Below are 20,411 nucleotides of genomic sequence, written 5' to 3'. Positions count from 1 at the left end.
GGTGAAAAGGTGATGCTGATGTGGCATGAAAAACTATAAGTGAAAAGGTGAACGGTTACGAATGGTCTAAGACTATTTGTAAAGGTAGGTGAAAGAGTTAGGTAAAGTGTATAAAAGTGAAAGAGGTGAATGGTTAAGGGATATAGATGATGAGAGAAGGTATTTATAAAGGTAAGTGAAAGGTAAAGGTGAAAAGAGTAAATGGTTAAGGGTTGTAGGTGATGAATGAAGGTGAAGGGTGATTGTGATCACCTAGATAAAAAAGACAAAATGTGGAGCATTTTTTTATATATATAATTTTTTATATTTTTTATATTTATTATTTTTATTGGATATAGAGTGAAAGATTGTATGATATTATGTTTTTAATTAAATAAAAATGGGGACCAAATGATATGTGAATGGCTAAGGGAAAAAGTAGAAAGTGAAAGAAATGAGAAGGTGCTGTTGATATGGTAAGAAAAAATTGTAGATGAAAGGGTGAACGGTTACAAATGGTCTTATGATCACCTAGGTATAAGGACAAAATGTGTGATTCATTTTTTATTTATATATACTTTTTATTGTTTTCTTTTATTTTGATTGGATAAAAAGTGAAATCTTGTAAAGTATTCTAGGATATAGTGAAGTATCAAATTTAAAGGTGAATAGTTAAGGAGAAAAATAGAACGTGATGCTGATGTAAATATAGATGAAAAGGGTAAACAGTTGCTATTTACGAATGGTCTAATGTTAGTTTATGCTTTCTGGGCATACGGACAGTATAAACATTTCCAACTTTTAAAATGTGTAATTCTGCAACGACGACATAATTTTTATTAGAGAATATAGATATATCCTCAAATTACAATAGAAGTATATGTATATCAAAACAACAATTTGGATATTGATTTAAGGAAAAGTAATATATACTCCTAAAAATCTTAAAATATGACAAGTATCTACTCATTTTTCTTTCTTCGATTTTATGAGGCGTGATGATCTTACAGTTAAAATGATAAGTATTATTTTCTTTTAGTTGTACACTTGTACACCATCCAACCATCCAAAAGCACAACTCATGGTGTATGGCTACAAAACCTAATGTACGATTTAACATCAATTGGGTAATGCAGAGTTTTACACTGCCCTCCCATGGATGATTTTAAAAAACTATTCAGAAGCTTGATACAGATGACCCAAGTCATACATAAGACATTAAGAGCCGCTGAGCCGATATAAATAATGAAGCACAACAATTTCCATCAATTCGAAATGAAGAGATGATATCAAGATATCATGAGAACCGAAATATCTAGAAAAGAGGATGCATGCAAAACCATACACAAACACTACGATCTAAAACTCATAGCACAATTGCATCTCTCTCTTTAAATCAGATACTATAAACCCGTAAAGCTCCTCAATATAGCAGGTAAATCAATGATAAAGTCAGATCGATGAATGGATAAACGAAGCCACTAAGATAATGTTACATTTAGCCTTGATGCCTTCTAAGATAATGTTACACTAAGATAATGTTACATTTAGCCTTGATGAGACAGAGTTGACCTCTGAACAAAGCAAAGGTTAATTCAAGACTTCAAGTCATGCAGCCAATTGAAAACCTAACATATGCCACCTCAAATAGCCTCCTAAGATAATATTACATATAGCTGCACACCAAGCAGGCTAGTCAAGGTGTCAAGATGCCAACCGGAAAATCCCAATGACGGACATATATCGATCACGACCTTCTAATTTTAAAAAAGAAGAAAAAGCAATGATGTATAGCAACTCGTATGTTATAGAAAGTCAAAAGAACCACCTTTGAAAATAAACCCAGGATTCAAAACAAAGCTATAGCATAGAACTATGAAGATCGTAACTGAGCTAATCCAAACTAGATATTCATATTATTCCATACATAATTCAAGGTTACAGCTACCTGCCCCCCATAAGGGCATATTTGGAAGTTAAGTTAAAAATACAAGATACTACTAATAAATATAAATAATGGCCCTCAAATTAAGACATGCTAATTCTCTTAATTTGTAACAGAACCCAGACATGGCTTCTAAGAACGATAATGGAACGGGACGTTAGTTGATTTCTTAAAGCACCTGCATTTTACCAAACTCCATGCATAAATAAATAACACCAAGTGAAACCCATACAACGGTAACGCAAATCGTTCATTATACTGGTAACGATAAATAGCATTTTGATGGAAATGCTGTAAAACAAAAAGCCCTGCATCAAAATCGCATAATTAAGACTAACTGACACACTCACAAGACCCTGTTATCGCCCGTTTTATCTTTAAACATTCCTACCATTTATATTAAGAAAATAGCATAGTTAAGGCCAGCAAAAGCAAAATCAAGATTCTATTAACATCATGGTTGCCCGAAATGTTCTTAAAAAAATATAATTAAGATGAAATTACCGGAATTAAAAAGAATGTGAAGGAGGGTCAGAAGGAGGAGGAGGATTAGATTCAAGATTCTTCTGGCGACGGCGAACAATACCCTCGATTAATTCGAGTATTTCCTGCCGAGATTTTTCTCTGCCGGTTTTATATCCATACCTATTATTATTATTATACAAATTAATAACAGATTTGATTGATTGATTACATATATATTACAAATAAACAAATATTTACCAGTAGGAAACGGCTGAAACGAGACCTGTAGATGTTAATGTTTTAATCCATGAAAACCTCTTGAACATTTTTTTCACATATACAAATAATAATAAAAATAATTGGATTCTTCTGTATCTTCTTCTACTATATGTATGGGGAGTGTGTGATTGTGTGTGTTTATGTTTGAGGGTTTTATGCGAGGTATACCTACTATGTCCATATGTGTGCTCCTTTTTCTTTTTCTATTTTGTCGTATTAATAGCAAGGATTCGAAAACGAGATACAAAATACGATTAGTTGATTTTATACGATTGTTAAATGTTAAAATTTAGATTATCTTTTTATCTTTATTTTATTTTACCTGCATTCTTGAGTTTTTTATATAAAAATAAAATAAGAAAAGATAAAAATAGGTTTATCTTTTTTTATTTGGATAAATATCTTTAAATGTAACAAACTTTTGGAAAATAACTAAAGTTGTGTGTATTGTATGTAAACAACTCGAAATTATGTTTATTGTATTTAAGAAAATGTATTTAAACAATTTAAAAACTAACAAGTGACAGCTATATATGGTTGTCATGTATATTTTTTCTTACATACAATAAACATAATTTCGAGTTGTTTACATATAATACACACGACTTTAATTATTTCCTATTATAGACATTTGTCTAATGTTTGTTACATTTTAGGATACTAATCCTTTTTTCATTCTTGAGTTTTTTTTTTAAGAAAACAAAAAATTATGACTTTTCCTTATGTGAAACTTTCAAGCCAAATATGTCAAACGAACCCGATTGGTGGGTTGGCATGTTGATTTCAGATCATATAGGTTATGGGTTGATTTAAGGTCAAATGGGTTGTGCATTGACAGGTTGACATGTCATATGCTTGGTGGGTCGACCTGGTTAAAAACTATATAAACTTAAAATATTTTTAAGTTGACGGGTCAACCTACTAACTCAATGGGTCAACTCGAAACCAACTCAAAAAAATCAAGTTAGTGGGTTGGCGGGTTTTTTCCCCTTTGGGTTTTGGGTTGGATCGAGCATTGACTGCTCTACTTGCACTTTGTGATGTGTTTTTGATCTAATTCTGTGGTCGTATGATTGATCCTCTCACAACTCTGGGTAATGTAAAGATTTCCACTGCCCTCCCATGGATAACTTGAACAAAGCCAGTGTAAACCCTAACATATGCCACCTCAATTAACCTCCTAAGATTATATTACATTTACCTTCACACCAAGCAAGCAGATCAAACTGTCAAGATGCCAACCAGAAAATCCTAATGACAAACGTTCACAACCTTCTAATTTTCTGAAAGTAGAAATGAAGAAAGAAACAACGATTCCCGGGCTTTAATAAAAAGCTATAGCATAGAACTATGAAGCTCGTAACTGAGCTAATCCAAACTAGGTATTAATTTCACTCCATATGTAATTCAATGTTACAGCCACCTTCCCCTTAAGGGCACATTTGAGAGTTAGGTTAAAAATACAAAATCCTAATCAAAATGCCCTCAAAAACATGATACTTCTCTTTGTAGCAGAACTCAGGCATGACTTCTAAAAAGGATAATAAAACATGACGTTAGTTGATTTCTCAAAGCCCCCAACTTGAAGCTATGTTCTGTGGTCAAAAGCACCAGGCCACCTGCATGTACCAAACTCATGTATAACTTCGCAGCATATGAAACCCAACAGAATCTCTAAGTTTGAAAATGAAAATCATTCTTTATATTGATAACGATAAATAGCATTTTGATGGAAGTATTTAGATAAAGACGAACCGACACACACAAAACCCTATAATGGCACATTCATCTTTAGCATTCCTAGCCCTTACCACCATGTATAAGAATATAGCATTATTAAGGCCAGCAAAATCAAGATTCTATTAGCATCATGGTTGTCCTAAATGATAAAAAGATAAACCTAAGCATTCATTGAGGTAAAGCATATGCCCTTTTATACATGAAACGTATCATACATGAAGTGATTCAGTGACTCTTCCAACATCCGTTAGAACTGGAACTAAGTGCACAGTTGCGGCCATCCTGTAATACTGTAATTATACCATTGACATCACATCCCTTGTAAATTCAGCATATAGGCCTTTTATAAACGAAAACCACTACTGATTTACAATTTGGACTCATTTAATTACCACCAACATATAAACTAATCAAAAGCATTTCTTACTTCTGCCGTTGTATCAGCAAAAACAAAAGAGAGAGATCCTATTAGTCAGTGGATCACCTATTTTGTGGGTGTGAATTGGCTAATATGGTGTGGACGTTCATTAGTTCCTGGTGCAAGGTGTCTAGTTTCTTTGTGTTTTCGGTAAAAGATCTCATTGAAATACATGAGAATGTGGGTCTCGGGAAGAAAGAATAGAAAGTGGTTAAAGGTATAATCATGGTCGCGTGTTGGTGCATATGGAAAGCAAGAAATGATAGAATGTTCTCAAACACCCAAATAAGGATCGCGAAAGTTGTTCAAGATATTAAAGCTTTGGCGTTTCTTTGGTATAGAAATAGAAAGAAAAATGTAAATATAAACTGGAATAGTTGGAGTAGTTTTATCTTGGTGTGATTCTGTGTATATGTTGTAAGGTTTGGTTGGTATCACCATTTTGGCTGATACTTGAATTATGAAGTTTACTTTTCAAAAAAAAAAAGAAAAGACAGATCTTGTGCACCAACGATACAAAAAGTAGTCAGTAAACCATTTCAAACACAATGTATAGCTACATCGTCAAAGAGCACCAGGTATGGTATCAAGGGGGAACCATGTCGTGGTGATGTGGCTTCCGTATGGAGCGGTATCACACACTGTTATATTCGGCATCTGTTTTCAGTGTACAGGGGGGGTAGGGCTTGGAAAAGCTGATTGGCTTCAACTCATAGGGGAAAGCTTTTTATGTTTTTACCGGAAAACTGTAGTCATCTACCTGATGGCTCTAATTTCACTAAGTTATCTCCTTTTGTGACATAAGAAACAGGAAAACCGAAACAATCTATTCTACAGCACCACCAAACATCATTCGGTCTAGAGTAAGTTAGTACTATCATATTAGCAAGTTCAATGTGACAATAAACACTTAATTGAATGTATATAAATTTTTAACTTAGATTAACATCAACGGTTCTTTAACTCAGATAAATGTGGCTTACAGAAATTAAGAAGTTTGAGGAGGATTAGGATCAGGAGTTTGACGGCGAAGATCGGCGATTAAATCACCTAATTCCTTCCGAGATGTTTCTCTGCCGATCATAAATCCATACCTATTATTATTATAAATCCATACAAATTAATATTGATTTGATTATATAAATATCTATGGGGGGGATTGGAAATAAATAAATAATTACCAGAAGGAAACGCCTGAAAAGAGAGCCGCAGATGCTATTGTTTCAATCAATGTAAACCTCTTCACCATTATTTTTTTTCACATACAATAAATAAATAGATTCTTCTGTATGAGGGAGTGTGTCTGTGACTGTGTGTTTATGTCTGGGGGTTTTTATGTGCTCCTTTTTCTTTTTCTCTTTTTCTTTTTTAATCATAATTTGGATTTGGATTTGGATTACTCGCGGTCAAACAGCCATCATGTTACACCCAATATTATTCGACTTAGTCATCATCAGCAATCGCGGCCACTAACACTTGTCGTTATCACCACCATATCGTTGTTGCTATCGATATCAACACTGCATCGTGTGGAAATTCATCTAGTTATAGATAAAGAGAGAAAACTCTTTGGTTCAGCATTGAAGACTCAATAATTTGTTTCATACAGGACGACGGATCTTGAATATCTAGTTATAGATAAAGAGAGAAAACTCTTTGGTTCAACATTGAAGACTCAATAATTTGTTTCATACAGGACGACGGATCTTGAATAGTTTTTGCTTTCCAAAAAAGTATGAAATACTCGCGAATGTCGTAAAATCTAATATATGTTGTCTTAACCGAGTTCCTACGATAAGACTTTTTTTTGTCCTATTAGCAAATCCTTTTAGTTAAACCCTGTTTAGAGATATCTCATACCATTATTTTTTTATTATGGTGGGGAGTACTTTATCATTCCTTTGCATATTTGCTACTCATTTCCACCTTTTCCCACATTTACAAAATGCCTCACCATCTCTCGAACAAAGACAAAGAACAAAAAAAAAACAAGAAAAAGAGAGAGAAAGAGAGAGAGAGAGGCCAGTGAGAAAACAGAAGTCAGTAACTACCCTTCTCAATTTCCTCCCCACCCAATAATTACCCAATGGACGAAATGATGTGCAAACCGGTGATCAACCTTCAAACCGATACGAGATTAGTTTTTGAGGTACACCATCCACCCATTTCTATATTGGCTTACTCATCATTATTAAGAAAAATTTTGTTTTGATAAAATTTGATTTGACTTGTAAGCAAACTATTATTCCATCTTCAAATGTTAGATTTAATCTTTTTTTACTAAATTTTAAAAATGGAAGAGATAGAAAAGTAGCATTAAACAAATAAGGGTTTTCAAAATTGTATCATAAAACACATGACAGAGTATTAAATCAACTCAAAAGTTCTAAAAAATATACGAATAATAATATTCAAACTACATAAATAAACTCTGGGTGTTACCATTTCGAAATGAATAATTATACAATTTACAAAAAGAATTGATTACATTAAATCATATGCTTTACGACACATTTAAGAAAAAAAATAAATAAATAACACAGCAATTACGTACATACAATTACATTTGTTAAATTTAAAAAATATAGAATAGAATAAAAAAGACAAACAAATGAACAATTCAACTTGCTAGTTGAATATACTTGTCTTGCATTATCCAACCATCTGCCAAACAAAATTGACAAAATAAATTCGTTAACTATCACCTTGAAAAGAAAAATGTTAATAAGAATATCATTATTACACTTAAAAACACACCTGAATATATGTATGTACAAAGAGAACTCTTACATATGAAACCTATCTTTATTTTTATTCATTCATACAAAAAATAAAAAATTATTTCCTTGCATCACATAGTCTCTAAGCAACAAAAACCTCACAACTCCAGTCTTAATGTAACCTGTGAACATAAAAAAAAAAAAAAAAAACATCAAAAAACAGAACACTATCAGCCCAAAACACCGAACCTTTGGTTTTTACATATAATCAGCGGATCATAACAATCAAATAGTTAGTCTTACCTAAGAAACATGAACCATTCTCCGTGTAGATGGTTCCGGTAACGGACTCCGGGTTTCAGAAATGCTACTGTCTTCTGACTCTCTAATTGCCTCTTGTAAGACCTCGACTATCCTACTCATTGTGGGTCGATCATCAGGGTTCTTGCGCAAGCAGCTATCGGCCAGTTTTGCAACTTTCCGGGCTGCACTAAGTGAATATTGATTGTTTAAACGTGGATCCATGATCATCCGAAACCTCTTGCCATCGGCTGGGAACTGTTTCACCCATTCAATAAGTTTTTGTTCAGGTTGTGGTAGGTTTCTATCTATCGCCTTTCGGCCAGATAGGATTTCGTAGAGTACGACTCCGAAACTCCATAAATCGCTATTTGATTTAAGGTGACCCGTTTCAACGTATTCCGGGGCAGCATATCCGTATGTCCCTACAGGCTAGAAATAATGACAAGTTAGCATAAAAGCTTGAGTGAAGTCATTGAAAGGTAGGTGAGCCACATAGTAGCCGGTTGGTTCGGTATACTAACCCTTGTAGACACATGAGTTTGATCCCCTTGTGGTCCTTCTCTAGCAAGACCGAAATCTGAAAGTTTTGCATTGAAGTTTTCGTCCAACAACACGTTCGAAGACTTGAAGTCACGAAATATCACCTAATGCAGAGCAAATTAACGAGTCATGAGCTACTGTACGAAACATCGGGAGCATGACAAATAAGCAGGAACCATTTACAACATTCATGTGAAGAGAAGTTATGGGCTGGTAAGCAGTCCACAGATAAGTTGTGACAGAATCAGCCCCAATTTCTTTCACTTCAGGGACTTAATTTAACTTTCTAAGGTTTTTTTCTAGGTTTTTTTGCTTTACTTGAATGTAAACTGTGTGAATACAGCACTTTCTGACTTTAATGTGTTAATTGAGGCAATAATCTTCTGGCAAATGTATAGCCTTCTTGAGAAATGATTTGTACACGACAGGTCGTTTTCATTCGACAACTTAACGGTTGCATTTCAAACACTTTGTTGTCTTTCCTTATGGTGCAAGGATAAACTTATCAAATCACAATAAGTTGTGGTGTACTAATCACTTAATTTCTTTAACAAAACTCCTATGCAACTTTGAGAAAAATTGTAATACCAAAACCTTTTTTTCTACTCGAAGTGTATTTTATATATTGTATTTCAGTATACTTTTGTTCTGCCTTATAATTTTTCAAAGATAGACAGCAAACTGTATCAGCATGAATGTATACAGATCGTTAAACCACATATCTACTGTCTTTTGCATACAACAATGTGTCTGATTTGTAATAGTGAGACATACCTGGATTTCTAAACCTTCGTGAAGATAAGTGAGACCCTCAGCTGCGCCTAAGAGGATTTTTAGTCTCCTTATCCAAGACAGTGGAGGCAATGCTCGGCCAAAAAGATGATCTTCAAGGCTCTTGTTTCGCATGTACTCATAAACCAGTAGCCTTTGTATCCCTCGTTCTCCATCTGCTGAGCAGTATCCCAAAAGCTTTACAAGGTTAGGATGTTCAACAACACCAAGAAACTGAACTTCTGCAAGCCATTCTTTATGCCCCTACAAATTGTACAATGTCAAAAAGCATGCTTCTTTAAGCAAAATGACCATAAAAACCATGAAATAAATAGATGTGGGCATCTTCTTATTGTCATAAAGTACAAGATAAAGCTGAAAGGCAATGAGATTTTGGGTGGCAACAAATTAACTTTCCGAAAACATAGCACAAATCGTAAAAGGTGCATAACAAGCAGATGATAACCCAAAATGTGGCAATTAAAACTTTTATCACAATGTTTTTCAGACTCAAGTGAATTGTTTATTTGATTCGAATGCAACTTCCTTATGATGCAAAAGATAAAATAAGTTAGTTTTTCTAGTGAATAAGATGCCAATCAAATGAATCCAAACCATCAATTCCCACATGCCCAACATATTCCACACAAAAAAATCATAAAAAATAAAACAAATGTATATTGAATAAAATATAACAATGTATTCTTGAACTACACAACAAACAAACATTATAAAAACATAAAATCATTCATAAAAGGAAAAAGAATGAGATATTTTTTGATGGTATACCTGCATGCCATTTCTATTAAGTTTCTTGATAGCAACAGCAAAAGGATCACCTTGACCATCAAGAGGCTTAATTGAGCCTTTATAAACACTACCAAATCCACCTTCACCAATCTTTAACAACCTATTAAAATTATTGGTTGCATTTCTAAGTTCAGAAAATGAAAACTTTCTCAAATTATGTCCTTTTTCTTTGTACAATTCAGGTATACTTTTTGGTGAAGATACAATTGACCCAGTTGATTTCACCAATCTTGCAGTTGGTTTCCTTGATGGGTTTTCTTCCCTAAGCTCAGGTGATGATTTCCCTCTTTTCTTTGAGCTAAAAATGCTAAAACATTTCATCTTGGAAATCTTTATCAAGAATTATAAATTAGTGAAAAAGGATGAAACTTTGGGGGAATTAAGGGGAATGGAATCAAACCCAGGTAGGAAAATTGTAGTGGTGATAGCAAAGGGATGTGTTTGTGTGTGTGGAAAACAGGGAGGTGGGTATTGGATGGATGATGGAAACAGGAGTGAAACGGTTTCACAAGAAAAAGCCCAAAAGAGGAAGAAGAAAAATAGAAAATTTGACTATTATTTTAAGGAAGGAAGTTTCAATGAGTCCTAAACGACCCTATTCATGACTCATGAGACGAAGGTAAACCAAAAAGTTAGTCTATTTGGTTTTTGTTTCTCCCGTTCTCACTATGTTGGAAATGTACTGACTTGGGGTTAAGAAGTTCTCTCTTATCCAATCTTTTTATTTGTAAGAACAAGAAGTTGAAAAACCCTTAGACCTTGAACCGAACTTTCCGATCGCTTTGAAACACCAAACTGACACAATTCGTTTAGTCGACGAAGTGGACACAAGGAGAGAGACGTGGGTCACAAACCAATTTTATTTGATAAATGGTAAGATAATAATTTTTTTTTAAAAAAAATACGAGTTATGTTGAATAACGAAGAAGTGATGATCTATTGTTCGTTTGTGTGAATTGAAATTAAGTTGTAAAAATGATAAAGCTGGACATATGGAATCCCCTCTAAGATTATTGTGTAAAAGTTATAAGAATTATTTCATGATTCTACGTGATGTTTAAGAACATCTATATTGAATTCATTTGTGTTATAGCATTACTAGATGAATTACTCTTTTAGAATATTTCTTTGGTTATTTTTACTTGGCTTCTCTAGCATGAAACCTTCTTTTGCCAATTGTTAACTTAATCTATATAGTAGTTTTTAAGAAATTATTTTGTCAATGTATTAAATACACATGGAGTGCGTCACCTTTGGGGGTCCCACCGCGATCACCAACGTCATTGCCATTGTCTCCTTTTAAAACGCTCACCGGTCTCCTTCATTTGTCAAAAGATATAATAATAAACATAAGGCACATTGAACATTTTATTTTCAAAAACGTTTTACCTATTTAGTATCCGTAAAATCTAAGTGTAAGTAGGATAATATAATGAAAAGGATAAATATAGAGGTCATGTCGATCTATATAAAATTCAACTATAAAAAAACAGAAATAAGTGGTGAAAAATGAAAGCATAATAATATAATAATAATTATAATACACGAAATGAAATGTGAACAAAATCGTTGAAATTGAAATGGAAAAACAAGTCAAGTAGAAATGGAAAAACAAGTCAAGTAGAGTTCTTCAAGTCTCCTCAACTTGCTTTTCCTTTTGGATTCTTTTGAAACAATTATTTGGCCAAATGATACATTATCACATATTGTTGTTATCGTAATTAAAATGTTTCGACATCCCTTGTCTACCTATACACTCCATCAGATTTACAACAAAACCGGAAACTGAAAGCCCTCTATAGCCCAAGTTAAATGGTTGCTTTTGAACCCCGATATTTCTTCTTGACATTCCTTACTAGTACGAGTAATAAATAACGGGAGTATATGGTTGAATAGCTAATGAAATTAATGCTTTAACATGGTCTATAGCTACTGGTATCTATCTCAAACTAAAATGACTGATTGTGAGCGTTTTAGACAATATAATAATAATAACAATAATAATGCTTTTAGGAAAGTGATTTATCCCAAAAAAAATTAGCTTAAAAATTCTCCTAATAACTTTAGATGGTGACATGTGGATACCACTAATTCTCTTTCCTAATCTCACCCTTGATTTTCCACATGTCACAATTTTATTAATTAGGAGGATTTAAAAGGCTAACAACTTAAAAGGATTTATCATTACTCATACTTTTATATGGAACAAATTAAAAAGGAAAAAAAAAAGTACAAAACAGTATATATAAATTACAACTTGTCGAACAAAGCCACATGCGCACTGAAAGAGTTATAAAATAGAAGCTTATCATCCAAATGTACCGAATAGTCTAATTTCGCCCCTTATAAAGAATTAAAAACTAACAACGAAAACGAAGGACTTGACACAATCGATTTTTGATTTCCAAATGAATATCAGATTAGAATATAGATCTTTCATTTATATATCTAGGCCCAATCCCTAACAACATTATTTAAAAAATGATTTCAGTTCAACTAGTTTATCGATTTTGTTTAGTTTTGTGTTCAAATTTTTAAAGTGACAAGTCCGTTGTGTTAGTGAGAATTCTTGATCTCTCATTTTCTACTATTGGTGGGTGACAACTAGTTTTGGTAAATTGGGGTTATCCGTTTAAAACTACGGTAGAAATCACACTTAAAAAGGATGAACAATTAGCTAGAGCAATGGATGCAAATTGTGCAAAAGCTTCTAATTTTGGGTGCAAATTGTGCAAAAGCTTCTAATTTTGAGAATTAGAAGCTTTTTTTAATAGATATCATTATCCGACTGACCGGTAAAAAAACAAATTACAGTCTTTATATTTCAAAACTGTTTCTTAATATAACCTTATAGAACAATACTTTTTCTCAAAATCTTTTACATTATTACCTATTAACTTCATGCCAACAAAATCACCTTCTAGCCTAAAAATTGTTTATCGGCATTTACTAACGAAGAAGATGTAACTCGGTATAGAACTAATCAAGTAGCACGTAATCAACATTATAAGTACGATATAATCATTTCCCATAAAAATAATAACATGGTATTTGTTAAAAATGTATTATAATCTTAATTTTGTTAAAAGTTTTCAAGAAATTGTAAGTTAAGTTAAATATGTATTCCTCCCTTCGGATTTAAACTCATGACATGAATCATCTAGACTAAAGGCACGTTTAGTTCACATAATGTTGTTTGAGGAATGAAATCTATAAAAAAATAATTGGAATTTGACGGAATGTTTTTGATTTTTTGAAAATTCAAGTGACGGAATGAATGAAATTTCTACCTCTATCCCAATATCCGTTCCATCAAATGATGAAATGTTGACATTCATACGGAATGAGATTTCTCCTTCTTTGAACAACCAACCGCACTAAGAAATGGAATTCAATTCTAATTATATCAGATTCCATCAAATTCTGTGAACCAAACGCGACTTATGAGTAAACTTTGTACCAACATCGATAAAAATTAACTACTATATAAAGCATCAACTCCTCCCTTTTCCTCAAATTACGACTTTAAACTACCCCAAGTACCCATATAATTTATTCACTAATCTAAACATCTCCACCTAATATACTTATAATACACTTAATGAAATACTCGTAATTTACAACGTAAACCCCTAAACTCTTGAATAACTACACTACCGTATTTAAAATCAATTACTTTAACATTCATCATCATTGCAACACCCACCATCCATCACCGTCACCGCTTTCGACACCACCGTCACCGCCACACATCGTACCCATCACCATTCCTTGCCGCCGCATTACGCGAGCATATGACTCGTAAAAACTAAAGAGGGGTTGGTTGTTTTTCGGAACATGTTACATGTGATGCTAATGATTAACATATGTCATTAAGATGGTATTATACGTTTATACTTTATTATATCCAATAATGTGAATTGTGATTTAGTGATTAACTTGCTGATTTTAAGATATCTAATGTTAATCGTTAGATAACGTATAAACCGTACAATAGGAGTGGTCAAAGGCCAAATTAAAAAATTTAGTTTGTCAAAAGGCTCAAAGCCCAAAGTAAAAAAATAGAAACCAAAAGGGCTTTTTAGACCTATTTGGTTACGATATCTGACGAGTTAGCCAGCCCAAGAGTTCAAGAAAACAACAACCCAGTGGTTGAAAGAACTCAGACCCGAAACATTAGCCCTAACCCGATTGAATTGTCTATAAATACATCATATCGAATCATTTTAGGGTTTGGTAGCCGTCAAATTACCTGGAACTTGAGCACTCTTCTCTTTCAGACTCAACAAAATGGTAACCCATCTTTTCATATAATTATTTTATAAACAATTACACTGTTTTATCTTTAAATGATGCTTTACATATTGTTGGTTTTATACTAACATGTAAATATTTGTTAAAACTTTGCTCATATGTATCTATTGTATATTTTTGTAGCCATTTGTTTTAGTATTTGTTAATACCAATTATATAAAAGTATTGGCCAAAATCATATGTGCGATGATAGAAGATTTAATGTTTTTGTATATACATTTTTCATGACTATAAACGTACATATAACCATCTATTAGGTGAAAGTTTGCGAGATGCATATAATATTCATGTCTGTTTATTTTTCGAATATCTCATAAGCTAAACTACGCAATGTATATCAATGTTTGACTTGCAAAAAAGAAGTGTGACCGGTTTTATAAGTTGGACGATTGTAATGTCTTGTCTGGTTGTTTCAAATAGGTTTAGTTTTTATTTGTTAGAATATTACCTTTGGTTTTGAATTTTGATATAAAAATAGGTATACAATTTCACTATATCATTGTTTTGTAGCTTTAGCATAATTGTATTTATGTGTTAAACACTTGCAATGCTAGTGATCACTTTTGGTAACAATAACAATAAGATTCAAGATTATCTAACCTGAGGTACAAATATAGAGTTATAGACATACTCAACAAATGTGTTGCCTGTTTCTTTTAAAATCAACATGAACTAGATTTTGAGTAGTTATATCATGACCCGACAATGATTAGACAGTTTGTGTATAAATTTTACCTCTAGAAGTTAGCAGCTTTTGCATCTCACAACCATCAATAAATGAGACTTACTGCTTTAGTCTTTCATATATAATGAATCTTAATTTTTTATTTTTTCTCATTGGTTACTTTTTGTTATTAACCATAGTTTGAAATTCAATAAGATCTGTTTGTATAATAGTGTGCCTTTTATATTAAAGCTGATGTTAAATGGAACCAAGTTTTACTGTTTTGGTTGTTTAACTGTTGAACATTTTTCTGTATTCCATCTATGAACCCAAAGGTTGGATTTGACCAAGTAACGGATTTCATGTAATCTATCTTTTCTATGTGGTGGCATGACCCTTATGTTATACTTTTTTCAAACTTATTGATTAATATGAACTACTTATGGGTCAAATGACTTCTTAAAAAGAATAAGGATTAAACTCAATGTCTACACCACGGTTATCAGACTACTGAATTGTTTTTGTTGTTAACCTGATTTACAGACGAAGAGGACAAAGAAGGCTGGCATCGTTGGAAAGTATGGTGAGTGTTGTGTATATTGCAGTCTCCAGTTTTTATTGAGTTGCATATGTGTAGGACATTGATCTGCATTGATAAACTTATCGGAGTAAAAGACATCTATGCATGTTAATGTTTAATTGGTTATATTATGTATAGTTGATATATAGGACTTTTTGTGGTTTTCTATAGGTACCCGTTATGGTGCTAGTCTGCGTAAGCAGATCAAGAAAATGGAGGTCAGCCAGCATAGCAAGTACTTTTGTGAATTCTGTGGAAAGGTAACATTGTATTGCCCTTTTTAATTGTGAAACATAATGCAAATGATGATTATGTGCTAATATATACCTGTATTTACCATATGTTTGATTGTTTATCTACACAGTATGCTGTGAAGAGAAAGGCTGTTGGAATCTGGGGCTGTAAGGATTGTGGCAAAGTTAAAGCAGGCGGTGCATACACATTGAAGTACTGATCTTTCCTCTTTATTATTATTTCAAATATAAATCTTTTCCACCTACTGATGTTGTCTTGTGTATTACAGTACTGCTAGTGCTGTGACAGTCAGGAGCACAATTAGAAGGCTGAGGGAGCAAACGGAGAGCTAAGTGCAGTTGGTTTATCTGGGAATTAGCAACATGTTGATCATGATATCTCAATTTTTAAGTCTTTGTTTTACTTACCAGCTTTGTAGTAGTGGTCATGACATTTTTTGTGAATCAGTTCCAGATTTAACTTCTGTTTTTTATTTGAAATATTTTGATGTTAAGCTACACAAAAACATGATATTATGTGGTTGATGCTTATTTAGTTCCTACATGTGGACCTTGTATCTGCGTTTGTGGGTGATGATTCAATTTGAGTTTGGAGGTAGTTTTGTTATCTACGACCAGTAAAAAGTAATTTGTAGAAATTTGATCCAACTGCTGGGTGATGCCATAGACAAATCTGATGATGTTTCCCACTAAAACTAGTGCTGGTTAATGGTGATCAAGCCAGTTTTGGGGTAAAATCTTTTTATCCCAACTTGTGGTCTCCATTTGTTATCTGGGTATCCTGTCACCGATCAGGTCAAAAAAGTTGTTACTTGTTTGAGCTATATGCTGGGTTCAGGTTAAAAGATTGGTTTCAGGTCGAACAAGTCAAATAGACTTATGTAAAATGTGTTGAACAGTTTGTTTTCATATTATTTTGGTTTGGCTTGGCATGTCGTGATCACATGGACCAGCCTTTGAAGAGCCAATGTAGTTGTAAGTTGGTCAACCCCCTCTTCTCCCCTCTGAGTTTAAGTAGTCCATTAGGCACCCGAGTTATCAGGTACTTCTATGGTTAGTCTTTTTATCCCCTCACAAAGTAGACTTCTAGTTACTCCATCGAAACCAACCCATTTATTTCTTGTCAATTTCCAGGTTAAGTTTTGTCAAATATTATCATCCTTAACTAAAAGCAATGTTAACATGAACGTCTTATACACACCAAGATGCTGAATTAGTAAGGCTGCAGTTTGTCGATACATGTTATTTTTATTCTGTTCCATTGGTAGATTAACATTCAGATTTCATGATTTCATTCTATGTGGTTGTTTGATTACTTGTTTGAAAGGAATCTGGATGACTTCGTCAAACTAATCGTATAGTGTAGACCGTGTAGTACAGTAGGAAATGATATTGTATAATGCAGTTTATTGTACGATTAGGGTACCATAAATCGTCATCTAAGTATTGCATTTCTTTCTAACCAATTTAAACTTATATCGAGCAATTTCTAACCACTGTCAATTGGGTTTACTCTGACCTCTTACTGATGCACAATCTAGTTATTTATCGACTCTTTCAAATAAATTAAAGAAAATAGCCTTATTTACTTGAAATAATAAAGTTGATCCGATTGTCCCAATTAGAGAATTGGAAAAAAAAAAAGAATTGACCAAAATAACATACTAAAAATTGAATGTAATCAAAGCTTAAACCACATTGACACTTTGTTTCTCAAAAACAGGGGGCTTGTTGGATCCATTTTTACCAAAAACGCCAAGTGCAACAGAAATCATGGCATCAAATTAATGTGTCTTTACAGGCAGAAAGACGCCAACATTTGGATGGGGATCCATTCATGGTGGGTCCATGTGTAATCGGATATTGAGTCCCACCATCATAAGCTACAACTTGATCAAATTTTTAATAGTTAGTTGCACATGAGAGGTTCATGAACACAAGCCTATTTAACAAGAAGCCAAAGGCAAAGCATACAGAAACTACTACGGTTAAAAGTAAAATATATTTACAGTTACGGGGGGACAACAAGAGAAAAAAGGTTACCCTAAACCTCATCAAAACTAAAAAGAACCGAAAGCACTGTAGTGCTCTTCTCAGTTATAATCCTAAAAATAGTGGACATAAACAGGAAGCATCCCTATTCTCGCTCATCAATCGCCGACCAAACAAAACTGTCAAAGAACTGTGTTCAAACGATTAGCAGTGTTGGATCATCAATGTGGTTGTATGTTCGTCTCTGAACGGCCTTTACTGCAGCCACTCTTGCTGCATTGGCTGCTCTGTTAGCAGCTGCCACAGTTCTATTTACTTTGTCTTCCATATTGGCTGCACCAACTGCTTTTTCAGCTATACGTCTAGCTTCCTCAACAGCTTTGAGAACTTTGGCATGAGATATTGACATTGGAGATTGTTGTGAGATGGTGTCTTGAGCTGTTGAGATGGTTAAGATGCCGTCTTCCCAGTGGCCCGATTGAGTGTCACCGTTTCTAAAAGTATACATGCCAAACCCTTGTCTTCTTCCTTCGTGCCAGCCACCCTCGTATCGATGTCCATTTGAAAAACTGTAGACACCAAAACCATGCATCTTGTCTGCAAAATACTCACCAGCATACATGTCACCATTTCTGCATTCATAAATACAATCACATTAGCTCAATATGATAATTAAATCTTGTATTAGCAAACTAAAGCATAATCAAACTCATAAACCTAGATAAATGAAAGCACTTCACAAAACATATCATTCACAACAATGAGTGGTAAAGTGGTGTACTAGACAAATAATAAGGAGAAACACTGCTAAACATTGTGTACTTCACATCTTTTCAAAGCCTATAAGTGGGACTAAAATGTAAGATTGTTAAATAACTATACTATACAATAACTACAGTTGGGAATATCATGCAAGTTCAAACAAAATGTTGGATCATAAATGCATAAGAAAACACAATACCCTGACATTTTTTGTCCAGAATTGCACATTTAGTACAAATTGAAGTGTTTCTGATCCATTTGAGCAACAACCACAGTTTATCTTTTACAACAAAATGTAGTAGAAAAGATTAAAAGAAGAATTCAAAACTTTGGTCTAGACAGAAAAGCTCAGGCAAAGAAGACCTAAAATATCCCATGACAATTTCATAACCCTTTACCCGGCTATTCCCAAGAATGACCTAGGGAGGTTCGACCTGAAACCTCTTGCAAGGACATTAGGAGTTTAGGACTAAATCCTCTACAAACCATATAGAAGATTCATTTAAAAAAATACAACAAACACAAAACATAACACAAAAATTCTAAAAATCATACCAAAAATTTACCTGAAATGGTAATGACCAATTCCATGTTTAACACCTCCTTTAAACTCCCCAAAATACTTACTTCCATCTTCACAAGTATGAACACCATATCCATGACAAACCCCTTTAAGCCATTCACCAGCATACATATCACCAATATAAACTCTATAAATCCCATATCCATGCCTTAATCCTTGCCTATATTGCCCTCTATATCTACTCCCTTTAGCCCATGTTTCAACACCATAACCATCATACTTTTGATCCACCCAATCACCTTCATATCTTCCATTCATATTATAATAATAAACCCCACTTCCATTACACTTTCCTTTATTAAACTCACCTTCATAAACATCTCCATTGCTATAAACTTTCACAAAATATCCACAAACTTTACTTTCTTCTTCTTCCTCTTCATATCTACTACTTTTTGTTGACCCAATTGACCAAACAACTTGTGGGTGTGTTCTTGATTGCTTCAAGATTGCATTTTTAAAAATAATTAGTCCAAAAAAAACAAAGGAGGTCAAGAATATGATATATAGATACAAAGATTTATAATGGGTGTAAGAAAATATATATATTGATGTTAAAAATAGAAGACTTATAGCCCTCAAAGGGGCTTTAATCGTAAATAGCTTTACATGGCGAAATTTCAAGATTTTTAACACTAGAGTTTTTGAAGCTATTAAAGCTTCAGATGATGAACAACAAATTAAAGATTTTTGATGGGCTTTCTTGTGTTGATTCATGAGTGTGATTTTCTTGAAACTAAACCTTTTTTGTTCATTACAATTAGGGTTTTTTGAATCGAAACCAAGTTGTGATTTTTTGTGACGCATTAATAATCGAAAAGTTGGGTTTTTTAGTTGAATAAGTAATCATGAAAACCATGAAAAATCTCGGTTTTGTGTTCAAGAAAATTGACGGGATAGATGGATCGATCTTTGCGAGTGTTTGATGGTTTTGAGGGTGGTTTCCGTGTTGGTTTGTAGACCGAAAAGAGGGAAAAACAAAAGGCATGAAGATGGACGGTGCATATATATAGATACAGATATAGATACATATGTTTCGAAAGTTGCATAATTGGTCCTTCCGTTAATATAACTGTAAATTAGAAATTTTATGAGTTTATCAATTATTAATATGAAAATATTAATGTGACCTTCGAATATAAATATATTTTTTTATCATCAGATGAAAGTTTTCTTTTAAATGTAATTAGAATCAATCGTCGCATCCACTTTTTTTGCGATCAGTGACTGCGATGTAAATAAATTGGGAAAAAAACTTTGCAATGGGAACCTGTGATATATCTACAAACTCG

The 20,411-nt window shown here is 33.3% G+C and overlaps 3 protein-coding genes and 2 long non-coding RNA genes across 5 annotated transcripts; 1 reads left to right on the top strand and 4 right to left on the bottom strand.

The window, feature by feature from the left end:
• Positions 1–1,868: 1,868 nt before the first annotated feature.
• LOC122602090 lies at positions 1,869–2,838 on the bottom strand. The gene is made up of 3 exons (XR_006324154.1): positions 2,648–2,838; positions 2,429–2,569; positions 1,869–2,102 (listed from the first exon to the last, which is right to left on the bottom strand). It is a non-coding gene; the product is annotated as an uncharacterized LOC122602090 (long non-coding RNA).
• Positions 2,839–4,013: 1,175 nt separating this feature from the next.
• LOC122600915 lies at positions 4,014–6,180 on the bottom strand. The gene is made up of 3 exons (XR_006324109.1): positions 6,008–6,180; positions 5,810–5,920; positions 4,014–4,287 (listed from the first exon to the last, which is right to left on the bottom strand). It is a non-coding gene; the product is annotated as an uncharacterized LOC122600915 (long non-coding RNA).
• Positions 6,181–7,310: 1,130 nt separating this feature from the next.
• Positions 7,311–10,537, bottom strand: LOC122602083 (probable serine/threonine-protein kinase PBL19). Its single transcript, XM_043774816.1, has 5 exons — positions 9,950–10,537; positions 9,164–9,424; positions 8,371–8,493; positions 7,850–8,278; positions 7,311–7,728 (listed from the first exon to the last, which is right to left on the bottom strand). Exons 1-4 carry the CDS (start codon positions 10,289–10,291, stop codon positions 7,850–7,852), a joined length of 1,155 nt encoding a protein of 384 aa, XP_043630751.1. The 5' UTR covers positions 10,292–10,537; the 3' UTR covers positions 7,311–7,728.
• Positions 10,538–14,191: 3,654 nt separating this feature from the next.
• On the top strand, positions 14,192–16,324 carry LOC122600294 (60S ribosomal protein L37a). The gene is made up of 5 exons (XM_043773000.1): positions 14,192–14,263; positions 15,492–15,531; positions 15,700–15,788; positions 15,893–15,975; positions 16,052–16,324. The coding sequence occupies exons 1-5, from the start codon at positions 14,261–14,263 to the stop codon at positions 16,113–16,115; spliced, it is 279 nt and encodes a 92-aa protein (XP_043628935.1). The 5' UTR covers positions 14,192–14,260; the 3' UTR covers positions 16,116–16,324.
• A 1,429-nt stretch (positions 16,325–17,753) lies between these two features.
• On the bottom strand, positions 17,754–20,084 carry LOC122599332 (phosphatidylinositol 4-phosphate 5-kinase 7-like). Its single transcript, XM_043771829.1, has 2 exons — positions 19,103–20,084; positions 17,754–18,406 (listed from the first exon to the last, which is right to left on the bottom strand). The coding sequence occupies exons 1-2, from the start codon at positions 19,924–19,926 to the stop codon at positions 17,971–17,973; spliced, it is 1,260 nt and encodes a 419-aa protein (XP_043627764.1). The 5' UTR covers positions 19,927–20,084; the 3' UTR covers positions 17,754–17,970.
• Positions 20,085–20,411: the final 327 nt, after the last annotated feature.

This window comes from Erigeron canadensis, chromosome 5 (assembly GCF_010389155.1).
Source record: "Erigeron canadensis isolate Cc75 chromosome 5, C_canadensis_v1, whole genome shotgun sequence".
Lineage (NCBI taxonomy): Eukaryota > Viridiplantae > Streptophyta > Magnoliopsida > Asterales > Asteraceae > Erigeron > Erigeron canadensis.
Note: the sequence above shows the minus strand (reverse complement) of the source record. Positions and strands in the feature narration are given on the sequence as shown.

Coding starts and splice junctions, on each gene's coding strand:
- LOC122602083 (XM_043774816.1), bottom strand. CDS start 10,291: ATGAAATGTTTTAGCATTTTTAGCTCAAAGAAAAGAGGGAAATCATCA. Junction 8,494..9,163: donor ACGAAGGTTTAGAAATCCAG/GTATGTCTCACT, acceptor GCTCTGCATTAG/GTGATATTTCGTGACTTCAA. Junction 8,279..8,370: donor AAACTCATGTGTCTACAAGG/GTTAGTATACCG, acceptor CATTATTTCTAG/CCTGTAGGGACATACGGATA.
- LOC122600294 (XM_043773000.1), top strand. Junction 15,532..15,699: donor TGGCATCGTTGGAAAGTATG/GTGAGTGTTGTG, acceptor GGTTTTCTATAG/GTACCCGTTATGGTGCTAGT. Junction 15,789..15,892: donor TTTGTGAATTCTGTGGAAAG/GTAACATTGTAT, acceptor TTATCTACACAG/TATGCTGTGAAGAGAAAGGC.
- LOC122599332 (XM_043771829.1), bottom strand. CDS start 19,926: ATGCGTCACAAAAAATCACAACTTGGTTTCGATTCAAAAAACCCTAAT. Junction 18,407..19,102: donor ATTGGTCATTACCATTTCAG/GTAAATTTTTGG, acceptor TTATGAATGCAG/AAATGGTGACATGTATGCTG.